We start from the raw sequence: 26,450 nt of genomic DNA, 5'->3' as shown, positions 1-26,450 counted from the left end.
AGCAAATGTCAAAACTCTGTCTCAGATAACTGCCCCAGCACAATTAGCCCTGCCACTGGCTCTACTGTACAGACCATTGACTGATCCTCGCCTAATGGCATTACATGCCCCTCAACCAGTGACACGTTCGGCCCCGGTAGCTGAGTGGTCAGTGTGATGGACTGTCAATCCTAAGGTCTCGGGTTCGATTCCCAGCTAAGTCGGAGATTTTCTCCGGTCAGGGACTGGGTGTTATGTAGTCTTAATCATCATCATTTCATCCCCATCGACGCGCAGGTCACCGAAGTGGCGTCAAATCAAAAGACCTGCACCAGGCAAACCGTCTACCCGATGGGAGGCCTTAGTCACACGACATTTCATTTCAACCAGTGACACAGCTCTGCAGCGACAGAACTTGCTGGCTCTTTGCCTACCACATCTGGCCATTACTTCATAACCTGTAGAAGCAGTGTCATCTGTATCCTACAGCTCTGTTGCCAGGGTGAGTGAAGCTAATCTTTTCAAGCAAGGTTGGACTTCATTAAAAAGTATTCCATCAAAGCACCTACCTAATATCGAAACTACTGTTGTTTGCTGATGAAGATGCATAAAGCAAATTGTTGTTTTGACTTGGCTTGAGTTTTAGGGCTACTTGTAAAAGTCTTTTATGTTAGTTCAGAAAATGAACACAACCCATAAGTTCCCAATGTTCTATAACACTAAACCTGGATACGTTCTATAACACTAAACCTGGATCAACTGAATGAGGTTCACTATTGGTCTAAATAGCCTGAGACACATTTGGCAATACCACTAAATCAGCTGTCAACACAGTTATCACAATCTAGCATAGATATTAATAGTCCAACACGGATACACAGTATTTATCACTGACAGATTTTTGTTGCAGAGATGGAGGAAAATAAATGGAAGAAACTTCACAAACATTATGAAGATACTTCTCCACAGCTGAAAAAAAAAAAAAAAATAGTCAAGTACCCATAAAGGAAACAGAAAGAACTAACATAATTTTCAGTGCTTAAGGTTACTGAACACAGAACACTGCCCACCACAGTGGTCCAGAACACTAGGAAAAGAGGAACTGGCATATTCAATCAGTAAGATTTCAAAACCTACTGTTTTGATATGCATCATTACAGCCAATACTGCAGAGAATATATCACTCAGCAATTAATAATCCATGCCCATATGTTGCTACACTCACTGCAATTGTTTCATCTTTTGTTTGTGTAATAAAACTTTTTGGCTGCTGTGCACCACTTTAGGCATTGTTCATGGAGAGGGCATTGCACTGTTGAGATACAGATCGGAGCTGCTCATATACTACTTACTTCCTAGCAATTTCAGGTGAGATTTACTCTGTATGCATGTGAACTGATCTTCCATGTACAATATTACTTGGTGACTTCTAGCTCGCGAAACACTTGCAGTGTCACCAATGTGCTTGAAGCACCACAACTTATACACCACTTTAGATTTGACTACATCAACTTTCATTGTTACTGTCTTACTAGAATAGCCTTCCTAATGCAGAGCTACAATTTCAGCATGTTTTCAATTCCAGTCTTCTGCTTCTCTCTCATTAGCATGTAATATGGTATGAACCAGATTAGGTATACAAACACACTGCTAGATGCACACAACATACTAAAACTAATGCAAACTGATTGCTACACAGACAGCAGAACGAAAGAAGCCCATTCAAATGGAAGTCTCTTAGGTAACACACATCAGTGTTCTTGTGTAGACCCATCAGCGACCCTATAGGCAAACAAACAGTCAAATATACAACACAGGTACTTAGTCTTTACATGTTTTATTACCAGAATGTGGATGTTATAGGTATGTAAAATGAAATCCCTGTTTTAAGTGAAAATCTGGATTTTTGATAGGTGAGGGAAAACTTTTGGCCAGTAGTGTAGAACTCGTGGTATTTACAAATGATGCCGACAACACAATCTCATGTATCACAACAAAAACAGCAGAAAATTGTTGAAACTTCTTTTGATGATTTCTAGTGCTCATTTATTCATGTGGTGGTTCTAAATTCAGTTATTAAACTGAAACAACAATCAGGAAACATCATGTTTTCGTAAGTGCAGTATCCTCCAAGTCCAGCAGTCTCACCTACCTCGAATGGATCAGCTAATGACACATAGAGGTGATGTGCTTGTTGCAGTATGAAGAAACTCAATGCCAGTACTGTGAGACAGAAACTGATGCTGTGTGTGAGACTGTTTGAGCAAGACTCAGTATCTTATAATTGGATCCTTCTATTAGTCACCATACTTAGTTCCCAATAAAACTGAAAGCTTTATCCTTGACATCCATTTCTTGTACAATCACACTCAATTCCCAATAAAACAGAAAGCTATATCCTTGACACCCCTTTGTTGTAGAATCATAGAACATATTCTGTAGCCAAACGTAATGAAATATATCAACCTTCCCTATTCAACCTGCATCAATTCTGGAAACATTCATCATGTGAAACCCTACTTCCTTTGTATGACATTACATCCCAAAAAGCTATAGATCAAGGCATTCAGGTACATGAAGTATTTCTTGATTTCTGAAATGCAATCAACTCAGTACCATATCTACACTTACTATCAAAAGTATCAAGTAAACTTAGTGAGGGTTGAGGATTTTTTGGTAGGGAGAATGCAGCACGTTATCTTGAATGGAGAACCATTGATGGATGTAGAAGTATCCTGGGTGTCCTCCACAAAGGTGTGTTTTGACTGTTGCTATTCATGTTATCTGTTAATGCCCTCCCAGACGATATTAATAGTAACCTAAGACTTTTCGCAGATGATGAGGTTATCTATAAGGAAGAATACTCTGAATAAAGTTACACAAAATTTCACTTGGATCTTGACAAGTTTTCAAAGGGGTGTAGGGATTGGCAAATTGCTTTAAATGTTCAGAAATGTAAAATTGTAACTTCACAAAATGGAAAATACATAGGATCCTGTGACAACAATATCAAGGGGTCACGCTTGGAATCAGAAAATCATACAAATACCTGCCCATAACACTTTGTTGGGATATGAAATAGGACAGAGTCTCAGTCATAAGTAAATCAGGTGGCAGATATTGATTCACAAGTGGAATACTAGGGAAATACAACCAGCGTACAAAAGAGACTGATTACAAAAACGTGTACAATCCACACTACAATACTGCATAAGGGTGAGAGATTCATATGAAATAGGAGAATCAGGGGATATTGAACACATAAAGAGGAAGGCAGCACAAAGATTTATTTGACCTATGGGAGATTGTCATGCTGAAGATTCTGAAATGACAGATGATTGAAGATAAATGAAAATTATCTAGAAAAAGCCTACTTATGAAGTTTCAAGAACCAGCTTCAAATCACAAATCCAGGAATATACAATGACCCCTTACATATCACTCACGTATGGATTGCAAGGGCAAGATTGGACTAATGTGCACAGAGATATTTAAACAATCATTCTTCCCATGTTCCATATATGAATGAAATGAGAAGAAGTGTAATAAATGGTACTATGGGAAGTACCCTGTGCATCCATTTCACAGTCAATTGCGGAGTATGGATGTACATGTAGTTGTAGATTAGAATAATGGATAAGGGTTCAAATTGTGTATCACTGGGATAGGTTAATTTTGTCTGCAGATTACACAAATATTACGATAAATAGTAGATCAAGTATAATTTTAGAAAGATTGGCTAATAAAAATTTCAGAGACATTAATAAATGGTTCATAGCTAATTCTGTACCACTAGGACATATAATAAGCTGTTCAGAACCTGTTTCGTCCCAGTGAATGTCAAAAATATGATGACAAGCAGAGTGAACAAGTTGGTAGTATTAAACTCTTGGGATTACAACTTGATTATAAATTGACTTATGAGAAAAACACCACAGAATTGCTTAAGGATCCAAACAAATCTTTATTTGCAATGCTGATATTGTCACACATGAGATATTTAAAAATTTATAAAAGGCTTTTGTACTTTATTTACTTTCATTCCATAATGAAAAGCAGGGTTGTCTTTTGGGGTAACTTACCAATCCAAGTTGTAATTTTACGAGTTCAAAAGTGTTTAATACAAATTATTATTGATGTGGACTCAAGAAAATTCTACAGATGCATGTGTGAAGAACTGGCAATACCAACTATTGCTTTCCCATATATTCATTCTTCAAGAAAATTTGTAATAAATAATTTATCTTTTTTCAAACCAAGAACTTAATTCATGAGATCAATTTCATAAATAAGAGTAATCTTAGTAAATAATTTACTGTGTTCCAGAAAGGTGTCAATTGTTCTAGAACATCGTCTTCAGTAACTTGCCAGAAGCCATACAAAGTTTAATTATTCATAAAATCTCGGTTTAAGAGGAGCCTAAAGGATTTATTGATGGCCATCTCCTTCTACTCCACTGACAAATTTCTTATTAGAGCCAATTAAGGTATACATTATTAAGAATTTCAAACAACTTGAGTGTTACATAAAGTTTGATTTCCACACATCTTCAGTGCAGTAATGTGATAAATGTAAATAACCAGCCAAATGCTTTTCTGTTTGATGAGACATGGCTACAATAGCCTAAGAATTTTAATATGCATCCTATTGTAATGTACATTTACATGTTTTTGTGACAAGCTTGTTATTGCCTTTTAAATGACTACTACTTGGCAATGAGGACCATTACACCTAGTATCTACAGAAAGGCTATCAGCATTTAAACAAATTCGCATTACTGTTCTGTAACACATTCTGCACCCTTGAGCATCTCCTCACACTGGCTGATCAAAAAACGTGGAGCACCTCATGGGTTGAAATGGTATGCGAAGCTATTACAGTGATAACAAAGTCGAGTTAAATTTATGAAAACTTGGCAGTATAAGCCCATTTATCAGTACGACACTGCACCCCCCCCCCCCCCACCTGACCCGGATGTATGCACTGATTTGGTTGGGAAGGGTATCAAATCCAAATGCCCCACAAATATGGATATTTTATGCTTAAACCAGGTAGCCAAATGGAGGTCCACAATAAGGCCCCTTTCACATTCCCTCAGGTGCTGATAGCATTGTACGCAGCATCTCTGTATCCTTCACAGTGATCACTTCATATCTTATGCTGTTCATGCCCCTTACACGCCACACCATGCCTAGTAATAACACCAAACATGCACAACACTAATGCACTCTAATGGCCATCCTATCTATCAAGATAATTGCAAAATTAATCATCTAAATGCCTGCTGATGATGTGTAAATGTACAAAGTGACATTATTATCTGAAAATGTTTTCTGTGTGCATCACTGTGATTAATCTACTCTAGTCTACAACAGACCATCTGACGTCTGTTCCTATTACTAAGGATCAATAATGGAAGCTTTCTTCTAAGTGTCCCACCTCTTCAAAACTTGAATTTTTGTACTTAATTTTTTGCCCACCTTTCATGGTTATCTCTATTCACATCATTTTCAATTATGACACTATATTAGACAGTACTGAGTTCTTCATGGCACTCCACCATCATTTGTGTGCAGATCATCATTTGGTACATATTCAATCCATAATACTTCCCTAAACAGTTTTCTGTTAAAAGTAGTAGAAACACAATGAGCACAGGTCCCCCAAGTTACAGTCACAATTAGACAATAATGATATGGCACATGTATCTGAAACTGAACACAAAGAATATCAGATTTCTCATTTATGTTTCGATCAAAAGTTTTGGAATACTATGGCTAATTATGGTGATGTAGGTGCTAATCACAAACCAGAATGAGAGACTAGCGAGAATTTTGATGTAGTATGTACTAATGATTCCTTCTCTTTGTCAGAAAACAGTGTTATTGATGTATGTAAATCAGGTGATAACTGTATTGGATCTGAACTAGGTGATATTTTTTTATGTAGACATGAATGAGAGCTATGAAACAACTAAGGTTGGTAAGGCTGAGACGTGTGGCTTATTGCAATTGAATGTAGGTGAGGTAAGTGACTTTCACAGAGATGAGACTTGTAGTGTTTGTGATGTTATTGATGAGATAATTGTGGAGTAATATGATGATGGTGAGCATCAGGTATTGGTGTAATTTAAGAATAATGAAGTTTCAGAGTTGTTTGTGAATGATGTTTACAATACAGGTAAAGTAAGTGAAAGTCATGGAATACCAGTCCCAGAAAAACAGTTTTTCATTAATGTCATGCAGAGTAGTGATCCCAACAGTAAAGGTGAGTTATCTGTGAGCTTAGAGAATAAAGGTGAAAAATTTTTGAAGTTTGTTTGGGGCCAGATTGATAATAACATGGATAAATGTGAATTCTAGAATAAGTTAACTGTGGTTAGTCAAAATTTGTATCCCATTTGGTGGAATCAGGTGAAAGGAAATCTAAGCAGGAAGTGTAATTTTGACAGTAATCCATTTTGTGTTCCTTCTGTAGCAAGTGATGTTGGTTTGCTATGGAATCCATTCATAGTGTTTCTTTACCTGATGACATGAGTAACCAAAGTAATATTATGATACCATTAAAGTTGATAAAACCATGTAAAGACAGTGTGGATGTAGCATCTGATGAAACTGAGAGTGATCTTTTGCATGAAGTGTCTGACAAAAAAGAAGACGATTCAGACTTTGGGTGTCATTACATTAAAATAAAGATTGATCAGTCGGAAGGTAACTGTTTGATTGATACAGGTAGCCTGATTTGTGGTATATCTGAACAATTTTGAGACAAGATCAAGTATAGTAAGAATTTAGTGGAAATTCCCATTGTAGGTGTAAAGATAAAAGAAGCTACAGGTAAGCAAAGCAAATTGGTAAACTCTCAGGTACTTTTAGTATAGAAGACAAAAGCTTCGAACATGAATGCTTAGTGATCCCTAGTTTGGAAGACAATATAATTCTTGGTATGGATTGGATAGTGATTGTTGAGGCTTGTTTTGGATGGAATGTTCAGAATTGTTTATTTTGGAAACCAAAACTAATACTTACGAAAAAACTAATTTCTGTATTTTAAACTGTGGGAAAACTAGTAACTATTTGCAAAACATTGTGAACCAAAGTGAGTACCAATTGTTTGATGATGATATAGATTTTGACAAGACAGAGAACCAGGATTTTTAAAGTGTAGTAGATTCTAAAGTAAGGGAAGCTACAACCCTTAATGACCAACAAAAAGAACAACTTAGGAATTTGTTACTGGAGTTCAGAAATGTGTTCAGTGAAAGACCAGGGAAAGTGAGAGGCTATCAGTGTATGCTTTACCTTAGAGACCATCAACCTTGCTTTCTCAAGCTGTATATACCATTTTCAAAAAGGAAAGATGCTGAGAAAGAAATTCAGAAAATGGAAATGTGGCAGGTAATTGAGAGAAGTAGGAGTACTTACAATAATTCTTTAGTTGTGGTAAATAAGAGAAATGGTGGAGTGAGAATTGTTTTGGATTCTGACATCTTAATAAGTTTCTTATCAGAGAGAATGACCTTCCTGAGAACATGGACAGGCTGTTATACAAATTTGATTATATAAAATACATGAGTAATGTGGACTTGACCTCTGGATTTCATCATATCCCACTTGAAATTAATTCTAGAACGTATACTGCATTTTTGTATGGAGATAAGTGTTTACAATACTGTGTGGTGCCATTTGGGCTAAATGTATCTGCAGCTGACTTCATAAGAGCACTGGATTCTGTCTTGGGAAATGCAGTGAGTTCAAAACTGTGTATGTTGATGACATTTTGATCACTGAAAAGACTTGGGAATAACATTTGGACTGTTAAGAGATGCGGTGTCAGAGTTGGATCAGGAGGTATGACTTCGAAAATTGGTAAGTATAAAACAAAGCATAAAATCATGTAGTCCTGTAATTTCTTTACATGTAATATTTTATGTAAATATTGTCTTTGACTTCAAGTTGAACAACTCAAAGAGACTGTTATCTTTGGTCATGCGGGGAGGAAGTGGATCTTTGGAACATGAGGTTCGCAGTCTTTTTATATCTAGCGTCAGTTGGGTGAGGTGGTGATACAGATATGGCGGAAGACGATGTGTTAGTTTATATCGGTGTAGAAGTGTTACATGTGAGATTTATTAAATATGTGATGTGCATAAACTAAAATAACTTTTTCTCTAAAAAACAAAATACCACGTTACCATGCAAACCTGTTAGTCTCATCCTAACATAACGAAAACTGTGGGAACCTCTCAGTGGAATCACTCCTAGACTTAACGAGGCCAAGATATACTATGAAGACAATAATGAATAGATCAGTGTAAAAGCTAAGTACCAACACTGTTCGTACTTGTTAACAACCTCTGACTATAAATTTGAACCTCCTATAGTTCCTAAAGTCACCATGTGGACAAAGGAGTAGGACAACTTATAGACTGTGGAGATTTACGAATGAAGAGGTCTGTTAAAAGTGTAAATTTGGTGTGGAAGAAGTTAAATTTTTAGGACATGTATCTAAGAAAGGAATTGCGCCTCACAAAGAGAAACTCAATGCTATTGCTAATTTTCCTGCTTCTTGCAACAAAAAACAGCTTAAATCATTTTTTGGGTTAACTGGATTGCTTAGAAAATTTTGTAGCAGCAAACCTTTGAATGCTTCATGCCTGTGTGAACTTTTGAAGAATAATACCATTTGGGATTAGAATCAGGAATGTCAGGATGTTTTTCATGAGATCAAAGGACAGTTGTGTCGAAGTCAGATATCATTCAGACCAGATTTGTCTCTTTCTTTTAGTATCATGACAGACAGCAGTGATGTTGGTTTGGCTGCTCATTTATTTCATGAGATTGAAATTGATGGTGTTAATGAACATAGGTCTCTTAAATTTGCTAGCAGAGTATTGCAGAAGCATGAAAAGACATACACTGTAACTGAGAAAGAACTTTTGGCTGTACATTGGGTATTCAATAAGTTTAAAAATTATCTACTAGGTCACAAAGTCATCATCTATACTGATCACAAAGCATTGTTATCTTCAGGTGTGTAATCTGTACAGTAACAGAATTACTCATTGGGCCTTGTTTTTACAGCAACTCAATTATAAAATCAGATACATTATGGGCACAGACAATGTAGTCACTGATGCTTTGTCTAGGCTACCTTTATGCAAAGACATCCATAGGTATCAAAATCATGATCAAAATTGGAAATTGGTTAAGAGCATATTGGGTAAGAAAGGAGGAGAAAAGACAGAACAATATTATAAAGTACACAAGGGTATCTTATTCAGGAGACTTAAGGTTGACTTGGATGATTGGAAACTATGTTCATCACGGAACAATGTATTGATACTTTAATTACTTATGAACATGAGAGTTTTGGTCATTGTGGACCAACCAGATGTATGCAAAAGATTCAGGAAAACATCTGTTTTTATAACATAGGAAGGAGACTCAAGCAGAAGACTGCAAGCTGTGGCAGATATGAAAACCAAACAAATAGAGGCCAAATGCAAAACATACTGTGTAATAGTAACCTAGAACTCATGTCTGTGGACATTTATGGACCTTTGCCCAAGTCTAAGAATGGATTTTGTTATGTTTTTGTGGTGGTTAATGTATTTTTGAAGTTCATAAAGCTGTTTCCTCTTAAGATTGCTATCAGTAAGCAAATCATGTCTAAATTTGAAAACACAAATTTTTGTCAGGTGGGTACTCTTATAACAATTTTATCTGACCGTGGTTCTCAGTTTACATTGAGGTGACGTTCGGGTTGATTACACCAAACAACTCCCATTTAGCAGTAGTTCATTTATTCACCTAAACACATGCAAGGCTCACAAAGAACTGAACATGGCAGAACAGAACAAAGACAATGTTCAGAGTCCAAAGACGAACACATATCGATGCTGATGTCAATCTCATCGGCGCCACATAGCACCCCCCCTCCCCCCCCCCCCCCCTGCAGTACGGAGTACTCTTGAGAGGGGGGGGAGGGGGGGTGACTAAGGCATCGGCAGGGGTGGTCCCCGGGAGCCGGACCACGGTCAGCTCGACAGCGTCGTCGGAGAGCTGTGTGGGTAGATGTCGTGAAGGAAGTTTCGCCCATTGAACCTGGAAGTCGTTGAAGCGAGCCGGGCATCGTACTGGGCGTGCTGGTCGTGCGGCGACAGGTAGGCCAGCAGTTTGCGGGTCGAACAGAGCAACAACAACGATGACTCTGGTGGGTGTGGCGAACACATGAAGCATGTCCAGGTCGACGTCGGGCAGGAGGGGAACACATTTCACCAGGTGGCAGGAAATGGTGGAGGTTGTGTCATGAGCACTGGATGAAGAGAAACACATGACGAACAGTGTATAATCGTGCAGTATTATTGAGATGGGGGGACAGGCACTAATACCTCGAGCAAGGGCAGGTTCAAGATGGAGGGGGGGGGGGGGGTGGCATGAGAAACCTCGACATGGCAAGGCAGGCGACGATGGAGAGGTCGAAGGGACCAGCGGCAAGGGCGTGATCGTAGGTGCTCGACGTGGGGAGCATGTGGTCACTCGATGGAGTGCATGAGACCAGAGTAGAGGGCAAGGTCAGAGGAGAGCTTGACGATTAAAACTGGAAGTCACTCGACGGAGAGTGTGGTTGGTTGGTTGGTTTGTTGGGGTAGGAGACCAGACAGCGAGGTCATCGGTCTCATCAATTAGGGAAGGATGGGGAAGGAAGTCGGCCGTGCCCTTTGAAAGGAACCATCCCGGCATTTGCCTGGAGCGATTTAGGGAAATCACGGAAAACCTAAATCAGGATGGCCGGACGCGGGATTGAACCGTCGTCCTTCCGAGGAGAGTGTGAGACGGGTGTATAGGGCGAGGTCGGAGGAGAGCTCGACGATTGGAGCTGGAAGTCACTCAATGGAGTGGGTGAGACAGGCGTAGAGGGTGAGGTTGGAGGAGAGCTTGACCCAGCAAGTTGTTCGGTCAATAGACAAGAGAACATAACGAAAACCGTTAGAGGGGGAGAGAGGGCCGACAATGTCAATATGAATATGCTGGAAACGCCCAGAAGGGATCGAAAAGGTGACAACAGGGGGTGAAGTGTGCTCGTGTACTTTGCAGCGTTGGTACGTGACGCAAGAGCGTGCCCTTTGCTGGCAGACCTTGTTGACATTTCTCTACACAAAGCGCTCCGCTACGAGGCGGGCGGATGCACAAACACCGGGGTGGGCTAAATTATGCAATGCGTTGAAGACAGGTCGACAGAATGTGACTGGGATGAGGAGGCGTAATGTGCCCGTACTGTCGTCGCACCACATCTCACCAGAAATGCCAGAGAAGATGGTACAGACAAAGTGCAGTGAAGAAGTAGAGTCTGAAATCAGGTTTCATGTTTCCTGGTCGGCAGGTTGGAGGTTAGGCAGTTCAGAGAGGTCTAACAGCGAATGGATGGCGTTGAATCGTGAAAGGAAATCAGCAACTATATTGTCAGCACCCTTTATGTGTCTGATATCAGTGGTGAACTGAGATATGACGTCCACGTATCCAAAGCGGCGAAGAGGCGGGTCAGCTGGTGGGTTTGTAATGGCCGCAGCCAGGGGTTTGTGGTCCGCTAAAACATAGAAAGGACGTCCGTCAACATCAGTCTTAAAATACTTGATCGCTTCGTAGACCGCGGGCAACTCCCTTCAAATGCGGAATATTTCCATTGTGCATTGGTGAACTTGCACAAGAAGGACTGCTGAGGCGAAGTTTGGCCGTCGATTGTCTGGCTAAGGACAGTGCCGATGGCAGTACCGCTCACGTATGTGGTGATGAAAAGCTGTGCATTGGGATGAGGATGCACGATGGTGCAGGCCTCGGCAAGAAGATTTTTGAGGGCAGTGAAAGAGTGAGTCATAGCAGGGGTTCATGGAACAGGCCGAGAGCCAGAAGTGTTGGTGCCTGCCAAGGCATCTGTCAGAGGAGCCTGAATCTCCGCAGCCCGAGGTAGATGTCAACGATAATAATTAACCGTCCCCAGAAAGTGTCGGAGATCTCTGAAAGATGAAGGTCTGGGTAGGTTTAGTATTGTTTGTACTTCCCCAGGGGGCGGTGAAATGCCGTCGGCAGAGACCCGAAAACCAAGAAAAGTGACAGCAGGTTGATGTATCTGCAATTTGTCCTGGTTGGTCTCGATGCCTGCTGCTGCGAGAGTGTTCATAACAGTTTGTACATGTCGAATGTTGTCCTCGATGGAGGAGCTGAACACAAGAATGTCATCAAGATATGCAAAGCAGAATTTTAGGTCGAATAGCACTTCGTTGATGAAGCGTTGCCAGGTCTGGGTTGCGTTTTTTAGACCGAATGGCATGAATCGAAACTGAAATAACCTGATCGGGGTGGTGATTGCTGTCTTCTCGATGTCCTCAGGTGCCATGGGGATCTGGTGGTAGGCCCGTTTGCAATCAATGACAGAGAATGTGGTCGCACCTGCGAGGGAACTGGTAAAGTCGGCAATGTTGGGTATGGGGTAGGTGTCCATAAATGTTCCAGAGTTTAGTCGACGGTAGTCTCTGCACATGCGCCAGGACCCGTCTTTCTTGGGTGTCATGTGTATGGACCTAGACCAGCTACTGGCAGAGGGTTCAGTGATGCTGGAGCTTAGTAGTTCAGAAATCAGATTTTTAAGGTCGGAGAGGCACTTGGGACAAAGTCAGCATGGTTTACTGGAGATCAGGGGACCTGGTGTGACGCGAAGCTTGTGAACCGTGTCATTGGTGACGATGGAAATGTTGCTGGCGGCACAGGAGGCAGTTTGTTTACAATGTGTGGCGGGCAGGGAAGGCGAGGCGTGGTCATGGTATTTGGAGCCACTCAGCGGATCCAACGGGAGCCAAGGGGGCAAAGTGTTCCAGGAGCCAACGCGACAAGATGGCCGCCAGCCCGAAGCAGTGGCACCGTGGTCGGATGAGCTCGGTAGAGCTCGTGAGCCGTTAGTGAGTCCATTGTCCGAGGGTGCGGCCTGTGGCAGCAGGGTTGGGGGCAAAATGTTTTGCACAAGTGCACTGTTTGTGTTGTCAGTGGCAGTCGCATGGCAGCACGCAGGAGCTGAAGTTGCATAGTTTGAGATGCTGTCCGTGAGGGGCGGGGTAGGAGCCAACAATTCGTGAACACGTGACCCTCGTCGCGCATGTGCACTTGTGTCCGGCCGAGTGTCAAGCACTGCCATGTTAGGAGGGTGTGGCCCTGCAGAACTGTCAGTACATGTAATGGTAGTCTTGATAGCACAGTTGTTCAGGGGTAGCGGGAGGTAAACACATGGAGGCTCGATAGCTAGGAGTGCAAGCAGATTCGGTGCACTTACTGACCTTGCTTTGTCCTTGCTGTAGTGTCTGTAATTCCTTTGTTGCATCGGAGAGCTGGAGCTGTGTTTTGTAGAGCCGGAGGGAGAGCTCGAAGTTTTCCTTGCATAGGCAAGCGAAGTGTTCAAGCTCGACAAGGCACTTGTGCATGATTTCTTGTAACGTTGGCGACAGGGACGAGCATGTTTGGATGAGATGAGCCCGGACCGATGTGTCACAAGGGGGTTGCTTGACGGAGCACAGGGGAAGTGAGTCTTGGGACAGATGATGAGACACGGTGTTTCGTACTAGGTCCGGTGAAAGTTTATGGTGTCGCAAGAAGTCAATGCCTAGTATAGGTTCGTCAATTTCGCACACTAAAAAAGTCCATTCGAGTTTGCAGTTTGCGGAGAGTGAGATGTTGTGGGAAGTTGAACCCGAGCATTGTAGTTGAGTTGAATTCACGGCTTGCAGTGAAGTATAATGAGGGCGGATGTTCGACAACGCTAAGGATGTAGGCAGCAGCAAAACATCGGCGCCTGTGTCCACTAGGAAAAGGTATCCTGACAAAATGTCTTTAATGTAAAGTCGTCCACAATTATCTGGTCATTCCCAGGCAGAATGGAGCACTGGGGGGAGCCTGTCATGTTGTGCACAGGAGGTGGCACCCGGATCTACCTGCGATTGGCGTTTGGGAAATAGCAGGGTGGTCTGCAGTTCCGTGCCGCCTCACCAAACCATGTGCGGAAGTAACAGTATGGGTAGTGCAGTTGCATTTCCTGCAGAAAGTTCGATGCCAGTGGCGGTGGCCGAGGTTCGGTGGCCGAAGCAGGTTCGGTTGCAGGAGGGGGTGTGGCCATGAGTGGAGCCGCTGATGTCTCAGTTGCTTGTTTACTGCTTCCCGGAGCGAGTGGAACAGTCGGCACAGTATGGCCCCAGCCACGTCCAGCCACAGGACGATGACCCTGAAGCTGAGACTTGTCAGGTAGGCAGTGGCTGGCGAAATAGAGCAGTGATGCATTGTGTAGCTTGTCAGCAATTGTCATTCTTTGCTCGACAGGTTCGGGAGACCTTTGAGCCAGAGCAAAGCAGATGTGAGGAGATAGTTTATCTGACCAGACGGCGAGGAGAGCTGTCTCAGAGAGTAGATCGGCGCTGACCAGGGCACGTAGCCATCTCCAGAGCCGGGAAGGTTTGTCATTGCCTAGTTGCTCGATGTGGAGCACTTGCCGTATTGCTGCCTCAGTTGAGTGTGCAAGCCGACGTAGAACTGTGTTTTTGGCTAGAGTGTACCGGGTAGATGAGTCCGGGGTGTCGACCAAGTCAGCAATAAAGTCCTCTTGGTCGTGCAGGTGGGTGATGAGGCACAGAAACCTGGCTGACTCATCGAGTTTGTAATGGTCACACACTTCATCCACAATTTTGAACCAGGTTGTTGCTCTGTCGGGATTAAATGGTGGCAGCCTCCGTAAGCGTTGTAGAATGTTCGGAAGAACAGGTCGAGTTGAGTTTGTCGGGCCACTGCCTGAATCGAACTGTTGTAGCTATAGTATTCCATGAGAGTGTGCCTCCAGGGGATGTGGCAACGACAGCTGTTCGGCTGGCAGCATGAAGATGACACGTTGTGGTTGAGTGCGATCCATCGCGATGCGGAAGGCCGACACGAGTGAGACACAGTCATGTGCCGATTGCAGTTGCAGAAGCTCAACATGTTGCAGGTGTGTTTGGATTGACGCATCATGGAAGACCGACAAGGACGAGGCACCGAGATGTGCCGAGAATGGTAGCAGAAGCTCGACTGGAGCCGGCGCGGGGGAGACAGCCAAGAAAAAGTTCAAAGTTTGAGAATGCGTGTTAGTCCACGGAAAGCTCGACGTATGATCAGAGCCGGGGCCACCTGTGTTGCAGGGAGGCTGCGGAGGTGCGGGCTGTCCAGAAGCACAGTGTGGGAAATGATGTTCACTGTTCATAGTCACTCCACTCAAAACGGTGTGCGGATAAGGTGAATGTCATGGCACAAAACACTGAGGCGTAGCAGTGGGACGGAGGTGGAGGTCAGGCACAGATAACAAGTTATTGTTCCTGTTGCAGGCCGAGGTATCGAAGTAGGAAGGCATGTGCTGATGCTGAACTGAGGCAGGCGCAGGAGTGGTCAGATGCTGAGGAGGTTGACCTGTGAACGAAGCAGTTCCGGCCATGTGGCAGGTATCAGCATGGTATTGCACAGATTGCAGTGTGGCAAATCATTGTCCTGGCAGTAGTAGACTGTCCGACAAAGCATTTGCAGAAATCAGCATTGGTCCCGCACTGCACGGAGATCTGTAAGAGGTAACTGCACAGTCGATGAGGGAGGGCACATGTGGCGGAAACAAAGGCATTTGATAGCCAGAGTCATGCGCACTCCTAACCTCACTTATTGTTGCAGGCTCAAAAACGTCCGGCGAAATCGGCGGAATCATCGAGTGAGAGGCATCGTGTTGCAGTCCTGGCGGGTGTACATCGCCCGCAACATGATGCATGTCGATCACAAAATCTGGTGTTAGGCGCTGGGCCGAATCATTGTTCGAATGATGTGTCGATGTAATACATGCGGAAATAACCGATGCGGAGGTCGCAGACACAGTAAAATGGCAAAAACGCAAAACTTTACAACTCGGGATCACCAATGAGGTGAGGTGAGGGTTGGTTACACCAAACAACTCCCATTTAACAGTAGTTCATTTATTCACCTAAACACATGCAAGGCTCACAAAGAACTGAACATGGCGGAACAGAACAAAGACAATGCTCAGAGTCCAAAGACGAACCTCATAGTCTGAAAATGAACACATATCGATGCTGGTGATGACCTCATCGGCGCCACAACATCACTAGGTTGGAAAGATTTTGTTGATCACACAAAAACAAGGAATATTCTATCATTGGTGCACCATCCTTTGAGTAACCCTGCAAAAAGATATATGAGAGAAATTGGAAGACTGTTTAGAACATATTGTACTAAGAACCATACCAGTTGGATAGATTATGTCAGTGAGTTTCAGGATATTATGAACAGCTTACAACATTCGACTGATTTTTCATCATATGAAACCATGTTTAATCACAGACCAGCTAACTTTATTTCTGAGAATATAGAGTTTCCTCAAAGTAAAATTCTGTCACTGCAAGAGAGAGAAGAGTGTATTAGGGAGATGATCAAAAAGTAAGGGGATAGGAGAAAGAAGAGGTATGATATAAGAGGCAGATTTTCTAAGTTGGGGAAGAAGATCTTGTGTGGGTGAAAGCCATAGAGAAATCTAAAGTGTTGACATCTGAGATAAAGAAATTTTTCGATATTTATATAGGACCATTCAAAGTTCTTGAAAATCCGCATCCTGATGCATACAGACTTGTGTATCCTAAATCCAAGAAATTGTTTGGATTATGCAATATCGCTCAACTGAAACCTTACAGGCCTGAACCATAAGTATCAATTTTTTTTTTTATTTTCTTTTTTTCCGCCATTGTCAGGAATGTAGTATGTATGATGATGTGATTTCTAAAGTTCTGAGTGAGTTTAAATCTATGACACACTATATTTGCAACAAAAACAATCAATTATTGATAAAATTATTTAATTGTAATAGAGGGAAACATTCCACGTGGGAAAAATATATCTAAATTATTTAATTGGATAGACAAAAAAGTCTACTTGCCAAGTGGCTATAGAACTATTTCCAAACATATCCAAACAAGACACACTACTTGAATAATCTGATATCCCATGCTGATGTATTGAAAATCTTAAAGAACAAGTTGCCTGCAAATGATAGGGAAAAATTAGTAACTATTCCTGAATATGATCTCGAGTATTTTCTCTCAGTGCTCAACTCAACAGATCTAATTCATGAGGATGGGCAAGCCATGCCTAGTTATCATAACGGTAATGAACACAACCCAAATAGTAGGAGCAACTACGGTAACAGCAATGGCTTTGGAAACTATAACAGTCATGTGCATATGAATGAATGGCATCATTATGCACCACCACACCACAATGGAAATCCATACAATTAGTTTACCTATCAGCCACAGGGTGGCCGAAGGTGTTGTTGTTGTTGTGGTCTTCAGTCCTGAGACTGGTTTGATGCAGCTCTCCATGCTACTCTATCCTGTGCAAGCTTCTTCATCTCCCAGTACCTACTGCAACCTACATCCTTCTGAATCTGCTTAGTGTATTCATCTCTTGGTCTCCCTCTACGATTTTTACCCTCCACGCTGCCCTCCAATGCTAAATTTGTGATCCCTTGATGCCTCAAAACACGTCCTACCAACCGATCCCTTCTTCTAGTCAAGTTGTGCCACAAACTTCTCTTCTCCCCAATCCTATTCAATACCTCCTCATTAGTTACGTGATCTACCCACCTTATCTTCAGCATTCTTCTGTAGCACCACATTTCGAAAGCTTCTATTCTCTTCTTGTCCGTACTAGTTATCGTCCATGTTTCACTTCCATACATGGCTACACTCCATACAAATACTTTCAGAAACGACTTCCTGACACTTAAATCTATACTCGATGTTAACAAATTTCTCTTCTTCAGAAATGATTTCCTTGCCATTGCCAGTCTACATTTTATATCCTCTCTACTTCGACCATCGTCAGTTATTTTACTCCCTAAATAGCAAAACTCCTTTACTACTTTAAGTGTCTCATTTCCTAATCTAATTCCCTCAGCATCACCCAATTTAATTTGACTACATTCCATTATCTTCGTTTTGATTTTGTTGATGTTCATCTTAATTCCTCCTCTCAAGATACTGTCCATTCCGTTCAACTGCTCTTCCAAGTCCTTTGCTGTCTCTGACAGAATTACAATGTCATCGGCGAACCTCAAAGTTTTTACTTCTTCTCCATGAATTTTAATACCTACTCCGAATTTTTCTTTTGTTTCCTTTACTGCTTGCTCAATATACAGATTGAATAACATCGGGGAGAGGCTACAACCCTGTCTCACTCCTTTCCCAACCACTGCTTCCCTTTCATGCCCCTCGACTCTTATAACTGCCATCTGGTTTCTGTACAAATTGTAAATAGCCTTTCGCTCCCTGTATTTTACCCCTGCCACCTTTAGAATGTGAAAGAGAGTATTCCAGTCAACATTGTCAAAAGCTTTCTCCAAGTCTACAAATGCTAGAAACGTAGGTTTGCCTTTTCTTAATCTTTCTTCTAAGGTAAGTCGTAAGGTTAGTATTGCCTCACGTGTTCCAACATTTCTACGGAATCCAAACTGATCTTCCCCGAGGTCCGCTTCTACCAGTTTTTCCATTCATCTGTAAAGAATTCGCGTTAGTATTTTGCATCTGTGACTTATTAAACTGATAGTTCGGTAATTTTCACATCTGTCAACACCTGCTTTCTTTGGGATTGGATTTATTATATTCTTCTTGAAGTCTGAGGGTATTTCACCTGTCTCATACATCTTGCTCACCAGATGGTAGAGTTTTGTCAGGACTGGCTCTCCCAAGGCTGTCAGTAGTTCTAATGGAATGTTGTCTACTCCCAGGGCCTTGTTTTGACTTAGGTCTTTCAGTGCTCTGTCAAACTCTTCACGCAGTATGATATCTCCTATTTCATCTTCATCTACATTCTCTTCCATTCCTATAATATTGTCCTCAAGAACATCGCCCTAGTATAGACCCTCTATATACTCCTTCCACCTTTCTGCTTTCCCTTCTTTGTTTAGAACTAGTTTTCCATCTGAGCTCTTGATATTCATGCAAGTGGTTCTCTTTTCTCCAAAGGTCTCTTTAATTTTCCTGTAAGCAGTATCTATCTTACCCCTAGTGATATGCACCTCTACATACTTACATTTGTCCTCTAGCCATCCCTGCTTAGCCATTTTGCACTTCCTGTCGATCTCATTTTTGAGATATTTGTATTCCTTTTTGCCTGTTTCATTTACTGCATTTTTATATTTTCTCCTTTCATCAATTAAATTCAATATCTCTTCTGTTACCCAATAATTTCTATTAGCCCTCATCTTTTTACCTACTTGATCCTCTGCTACCTTCACTATTTCATCCAAAGCTACCCATTCTTCTTCTACTGTATTTCTTTCCCCCATTCTTCTCAATCATTCCCTAATGCTCTCCCTGAAGCTCTCTACAACCTCTGGTTCTTTCACTTTATCCAGGTGCTATCTCCTCAAATTTTGCAGTTTCTTTAGTTTTAATCTACAGTTCATAACCAATACATTGTGGTCAGAGTCCACATCTGCCCCTGGAAATGTCTTACAATTAAAAACCTGGTTCCTGAATCTCTGTCTTACCATTATATAATCTATCTGAGACCTTCCAGTATCTCCAGGCTCCTTCCATGTATACAACTTTCTTTTATGATTCTTGAACAAAGTGTTAGCTATGATTAAGTTACGTTCTGTGCAAAATTCTACCAGGCAGCTTCCTCTTTCACTCCTTACTCCCATTCCATATTCACCTACTACGTTTCCTTCTCTTCCTTTCCCTACTATTGAGTTCCAGTTACCGATGACTATTAAATTTTCATCTCCCTTCACTATCTGAATAATTTCTTTTATCAAACAATGGAAAATCCAGGATGGAATGTAACAATACGAGAGAAGGAAAGTTGCTACTCACCATATATCAGAGATGCTGAGCTGCAATAGCCACAGTAAAAATGGGCACACAATCATAGCTTTCGGCCATTAAGGCCTTTGTCAGCAGTAGACACACATACACACACGCACACACGCACACACACACTCACACACACACACACACTCACACACACTCACGCAAATGTAACTTGCACACACATCCGCAGTCTCAGAGAGCAGAAATTACTCTACGAGCAGCAGCACCCGTGCATGACGGGAGTGGCAACTGGGTGGGGGTAAGGAGGAGGCTGGGGCGGGGAGGAGGAGGGATAGTATGGTGGGAGTGGTGGATAGTTAAGTGTTGTAATTTAGATGGAGGGTAGGAGAGAAGGTGTGGACGGGGGAGGGGGTAAGTAGAGGAAAGGAGAGAAATAAAAATAAAAATAAGAGAAATTAAAAGACTGGGTGTGGCGGTGAAATGATGGCTGTGTAGTGCTGGAATGGGAACAGGGAGGGGGCTGGATGGGTGAGGACAGTGACTAACAAAGGTTGAGGCCGGGAGGGTTATGGGAACGTAGGATGTATTGTAGGGAAAGTTCCCACCTGCACAATTCAGAAAAGCTGGTGTTGGCGGGAAGGATCCTTATGGCACAGGCTGTGAAGCATCATTGAGATGAGGGGTAGCATGTTTGAGAGCGTGTCCGGGTACAGGGTGGTCCACTTGTTTTTTGGTCACAGTTTGTCAGTGGCAGTTCATGCGGACAGACAGCTTGCTGGTTGTCATGCCTTCATAGAATGCAGCACAGTGGCTGCAGCTTCGATTGTAGATCATATGACTGGTTTCACTGGTGGCCCTGCCTTTGATGTGATAGGTAATGTAAGTGACCGGACTGGAGTAGGTGGTGGTAGGAGGATGTATGGGACAGGTCTTGCATCTAGGTCTATTATAGGAGTATGAGCCATGAGGATTGGGAGCAGGGGTTGTGTAAGGATGGACAAGTATATTGTGTAGGTTCAGTGGATGGCAGACTACCATGGTAGGAGGGGTGGGAAGGATAGCTGCAGTAACCTTTCAATAAGGTAACTGTTAAGGCCATCCATTGTGTCAAAACAAAAACAACTGTAATCTCAATACTGGGATGTGCTGATTATGAGCCTGGAATAAGTTCCAAGAGTGGATTATAAATGTAAACAAGAACACTTGAAAGTCCAAAATCAGTTCAGTGAGCTGTATAATGCATGAGAATTGTTATTGATCAGTCATCTGCATTTCTCTCCCAATATCACTGCTTCTGGACATAGGTGCAAACTGGCATTCCATCAGGTGTGTGGCTCCTGCCATCTACATGAATATAGTTCACACCACTGTCAACATGCTTAGGTCTTCTGTTCTCACCCAAGCCTTGATTCCTCCCATTATTATTATTCTCCTCAGGTATTTAAATTAATTTATGTCCTACTCTAAAAATATTTTTTTGTTTATTTTTATAATTTATTTCTTTAAAAGTTTATTTTTCTTACTTATTATAATCACACCTTAGTTCTCACATTTGTACCTATCTTCTGGCAGCCCCTCCAGAAAGACCAGTTACTTTCTCCTTACAATCTTCTGCATTTACTTTTCCTTCATTTCCATTTCTACCCCATTTAGCCCAATCTCTGATGTATTGCTTACAAAGTGGTGTAATTGTTATTAAATAATAATATGACTTTTGATTGTTAATTCATTACTATTTTGGTTTTCCTTATCCACAGTTTGTCTTCCTTTAAGCACTTCAGCACTAACACTTTCTTCTTCCATTTTTCTCAACTTTCTACTAATAAAACAATTTTAAGAATTGCCAAATGATAGTGATTCAAACATTTTTAAATATATTCCTGGCAGGGTAAGTTGGGGGAAGATGCTACTCTTCTTTTACTATTTAATTTGCGAGAATGCAGACTAATAAGCATCAAACTGTGTGTTCACCTAGAAAAACATCTTAAAATGAAAGAGTAACATTATAAAACATATAAGAAATGCTGGTTGTGCTTTTACGAATCTTAACATATTAGAAGTTCATTCTAAGTTACCAACATCAAAATTATCTTTAATGATTCCTTAGTTAGAAAAGTAAATTTCTTGCTAAGAGTTACCTCCCAATAATAACGAAGTTGACATAACCACTGGAAGTCATCATCTTTTAAAACATTCTTGTCAATAATCCCTGCAAGCACGTCCCTAGCATGGACATCCAGAACTACAAGAGCACCTGCAATAATTTAAAGTCATTGTCATCAAATATTGCAGCACATGTCTGAAATGCAGTACAGCCACAGGAATATACACTAAACTAATGTTTAAAACTAGACCGATGAACATAATATGCATAGCTTCCTACAAAAATATGTAAAAGTGGTGAAATGAAACAAAATCATAAAAGACTAATGACACATCATGATTTTGCACATAAAATAAGGGTCTTCCCTTATCCAAAAAATGGGTAACTCTTAAAAGCACTAATGTGCACTCCACCAATAGGTACCAGCTTCTATTTATACAGTACAAGTATCACAGAGGGTGGTGGGTGGGAGGTCTCACTGAGATTTTTGTGGTCATTCTAATGCAATGTTCAAATCACAATATTCTTTTGCAGAAGCTTGGAACTGCATTTGTCATGAGGACCAGCCTCTGTAAACAGCCACAAATTTTGAACCAGTGAATGATAGACTGTCTGTATCAGAAATCAAACATGCCAAAATAACTTACACCCTACTTAACACACATACCCCTACAAAGGATGGAAACAAATGGGGTCTGCTGGATGAAACACAAGTTAAAGTACCTAACACCATATGAAGTTTCTTAAGGGCGATTTCAATGCTCAACTTGGTTGGGAACAAAAGTAAATGAAACTGATCGGAAACTGTCCCACCTTCGCAAGAGCCAACCAAAATGGCAAGAGATTGGTCTCCATTTGTAAAAGTCACAACCTGATGGTCAAGTTCACTCACAGATTAAAGAAACACATCAACAAAGATAGGAAAGCTACAGTTATAAAATAAAAAAAAAATAAAAATAAAACATGAAATGGCGCTTTTTTTTTTTTTCCCCCCCCCCAAACTTTAGACCAGTTCCGCTTCTCATTTTGGTGAATATTCATTGTGACAAATGGGATTTGTGCTTTTGTATGTGAAGAGCTGTCTGCAAACTATAAAATCAGTTATTTTAAATAAATCATTTAAAATAAAATTTAAAAATACCTAGAGTAATCCTGTTCTGCAAAGACAGTTTTCCTCTAACCAAGTCAATTATTCTGTCTATCTGTTCATTACTCATATCAAGATATTGGCTGAGGCCCATAGGACCTTTCCTGATTGCTTCATGTACTTCTGAAGTCCAGAAAGTCATTGAAACAGCTAATACAGTTTGACCTGGCCATTCCAGAACCCATTCATCTCTCTTCTTTGTTGGATATGCCAGCAAAGATTCTTTCACTTTCTGAAAAAGAACAAAGATTTTAATATGTGTAACGTGAAAGTCATTTCAAAAAAAAAAAAAAAAAAACACTAAATTTACTTTAAGTAATGAATTTCCTTTATGGTGATGGTGATAAAACTTGTTTCTGAATTATGAATGAATTGTAAGGAATAATATGTCTCTTATGTGTTACTCTGTGTAGGTGATCAATGTTTATTATAACTCGCACTGAAGATAACATGGATACCAGCAGAATGAAACAGATGATATAGGAGGTAAATGACCCTGGAGATAATGGAGTAAATAATTATCTGAAACAAATCCAATGTGTAGCAATGTCATCTTAAGCTTATGCAATAATCCAGGGACAAATCCAAATCAGTATCATTAATCAGATGAGGTCTAAACTCAACTATTCAATGGTGCACAATGAAAGGCTTCAATGACTAGCAAGAGGCTGGCTAGCAATAACTGTGCTGCAGTTTTTGGAGGTAAACACTTGCCAGAGGGTAGCAACACCAGAGATACTTGTCACAGCTGCTGCACCTCACGTAAAAGCAAGGTGGACATATCACAGGAGCTCAAGTATTTCTGATATCTTCTGCCAATCAATGGAGTCTAGGGTGAAGCTTGTGCCAGTCTGATGGGGAGTAGGTGCTGAATATGGTGGAGATGGGTCCTACAGTTCAGTCTCCATGGGCACTTCAGGCCAAAAGTGTTCAGTCTTCATCAGTGGTGAGGGGAGGGGTCCACCAGTGGCTGGGGTGGGTGCGGGAAATGGTGTAGGGAGAAGACAGGTTTCTACCTCTTTTGGTTTCTGTCACTGGTCATCGTTGACTTCCTGTTCATGCCAAATGTATGGTGGAAGTCACAGTAATATAGGGCAGACTGGTGGGTTGGTTTGTCCCTGAAATGGTTGCAGATGGCATTCCCACTCAGTGGGGGAGTAGGGGTGGTACATCACATTGTATGCAGAGCTGCTCCTCTCTGGCATCTACCTCAAACATCTGCCTGCCCCTGTTGCCGATGGCAACATCTTGGGGCCACTCAATGTCCTGGCCAAAAGTATGAGCCCAGACATGGGAGCCTACATGGTAGTGTGTTTCTGCCTGTGAAGGGTGAGCCTGCTGAGTTCAGAGCAGCAGTTTGAATAGGGTGTGGGGTTGGCACCCATGTAGAATTTTGTCTGGACTACATCCATTTACGAGGTGGACCAGTAGGTGGGAAAGAATATGGTGTGTGCGCTTCCCTGGATTCTGCTGTCATCAGTAGTTTGCAAATCTGAATCTTCAAGTGTCCTTACCATCTGCTCAGATTCCAAATTGAACACAGGATGTAAAGGGATGGTGGTCAGGTGCTCAGTGCTGCACCATTGACAAAATCCTGAAGTGGTGATGCAGTGAACTGAGGGCCATTGTCAGAAATCTGAGTGAAAGGTGCCCCTCTATTGCAAATATGATGGACATGGCACGGACAATAGTTGTCGTAATGGATGTAGACACCCTTTTGACATATGGAAAATTAGGGAGGGCACTGACAACTAGCAACCATGTTGCTCCCCAGAAATCAATAGGTGCTCTTTGCCAGAAGTAGTCAGGGTGTGGCCAACTGCACTGTACCTGACGGGCTGTGGGGCTGTGGGCCCATGCATGGCAGTTATGGGTAGTGCATTCAATCTTGGTGTCTTCTCCAGGCCAACACACATGACACCACACTATTGCCTCCATTTTGTACATTTCCCAATGTGCAGGTTCAGGACAGGGGGCAGAGCATGGGAGGAACTACTACCTGGCATTCACCATCATCTGTTAATGCAGCAGACAATACCCTGCAGTGGAGTGAATCATGGACTGTTTCTCCTGCTACTTCACATGCTGTAATCAGAAATTATTTAAGGTTGTGCTGCTGATTTGCATCTAAAGCAAAACACTGAATTTGATGCCCATCAAATTTAGCACCTGAACTGCATGGCAAATGAGAAAATGAATCAGACTCAGAGCGACATGTGGTGATTAGTCACCAGTTGAAACCTAGCACCATAGAAATGCATATTAAACTTCTAGAAATGCATATGACACTTCTGGATGCCATATATGATAGTCAACACTTCCTTCTGAATGTACAAGTAATTCCTCTGCACCACATTTAACGATTTTGATGTAAATGCAATGAGCTGTTCTGTGCTGTCAGTATATTTATGGGACAGTACAGTACCACACAAATTTAATACCTTTTTATGCAGTTCATTGAGCAGATGGAAAATGTGGTCAACATTGGGAACAAACTTGGAATATTAATTTACTTTACTGAGGAAGGACTGTAGTTCTTTGAGGATCTTAGGAGCCACTTCTAGCAATGCATATGACACCTCTGGATGCCATATATGATAGTCCGGTGAGGGTGTGATCCCATCTCTACTTAATACATATATGTCCCAAGAACTTGACACTCGCCTCAAAGAAATCATATTTGTTGAGGTGACAATGCAGACCATGGGGTTTGAGCCACTCAAACAATATCTGTAGAATGTGCAGCTGCTGCTCCCACTTGGCCCCGGTAACACACTGGATACACTGAATTAATTGCTCAAGATATCTCTGAAACACTGTAGGCATGTTTGCAAACATAATGGCAACCTGTTATAAAATACATGCTGAATGACATATTAATCACTAAAAGTTGTTTTGTCTGATCATCTACATGGATGAATGAACAGATTCCTGAATGTGTGTGGGGCAACAACTACCCTTAATGGGCTTATACAGATTAGGCCTATAGTTTCACTCAAAATCTGTCTCTGTCACCCTCAACCCTCTGCTGTTATGCTTTCAGAAGATAGAAGAATAAAATTAGGCAATAGACAAGGAAAAAGTTCGAGAAAATGCCACTTGTTTTGCTTTGTTTAAAGTGGATCTCAGCCTGCTAATAAATAATCTATACACAATGCTTCTGCAGCCATTCTCCATGTATCATGTAGCATGAGCCAGGTCATGCCAAGATAAAGACTGCAATGTATTAGCAAACTTGAGGTATGCATTTGTAGCCAATCAGCACAGCATAGCCTTAGCCACAAATGCAGTGATTGGAAACTTAAGCACAGTTAAACATTCAT

General features: G+C 41.6%; 1 protein-coding gene across 1 annotated transcript in view; it reads right to left on the bottom strand.

Moving 5' to 3' along the window:
* Nucleotides 1-26,450, bottom strand: part of LOC126237376 (dynein axonemal heavy chain 7) — a 1,033,797-nt gene that overhangs the window by 677,807 nt on the left and 329,540 nt on the right. The window contains exons 15-16 of the mRNA XM_049947460.1: nucleotides 23,122-23,359; nucleotides 22,015-22,130 (exon numbers count right to left, since the gene is read on the bottom strand). Coding sequence (XP_049803417.1) covers nucleotides 22,015-22,130; nucleotides 23,122-23,359 — 354 coding nt within the window. The remainder of the gene's footprint in view (nucleotides 1-22,014; nucleotides 22,131-23,121; nucleotides 23,360-26,450) is intronic.

This window comes from Schistocerca nitens, chromosome 2 (genome assembly GCF_023898315.1).
Source record: "Schistocerca nitens isolate TAMUIC-IGC-003100 chromosome 2, iqSchNite1.1, whole genome shotgun sequence".
NCBI lineage: Eukaryota > Metazoa > Arthropoda > Insecta > Orthoptera > Acrididae > Schistocerca > Schistocerca nitens.
This window is presented reverse-complemented; position numbering and strand designations above follow the sequence as displayed.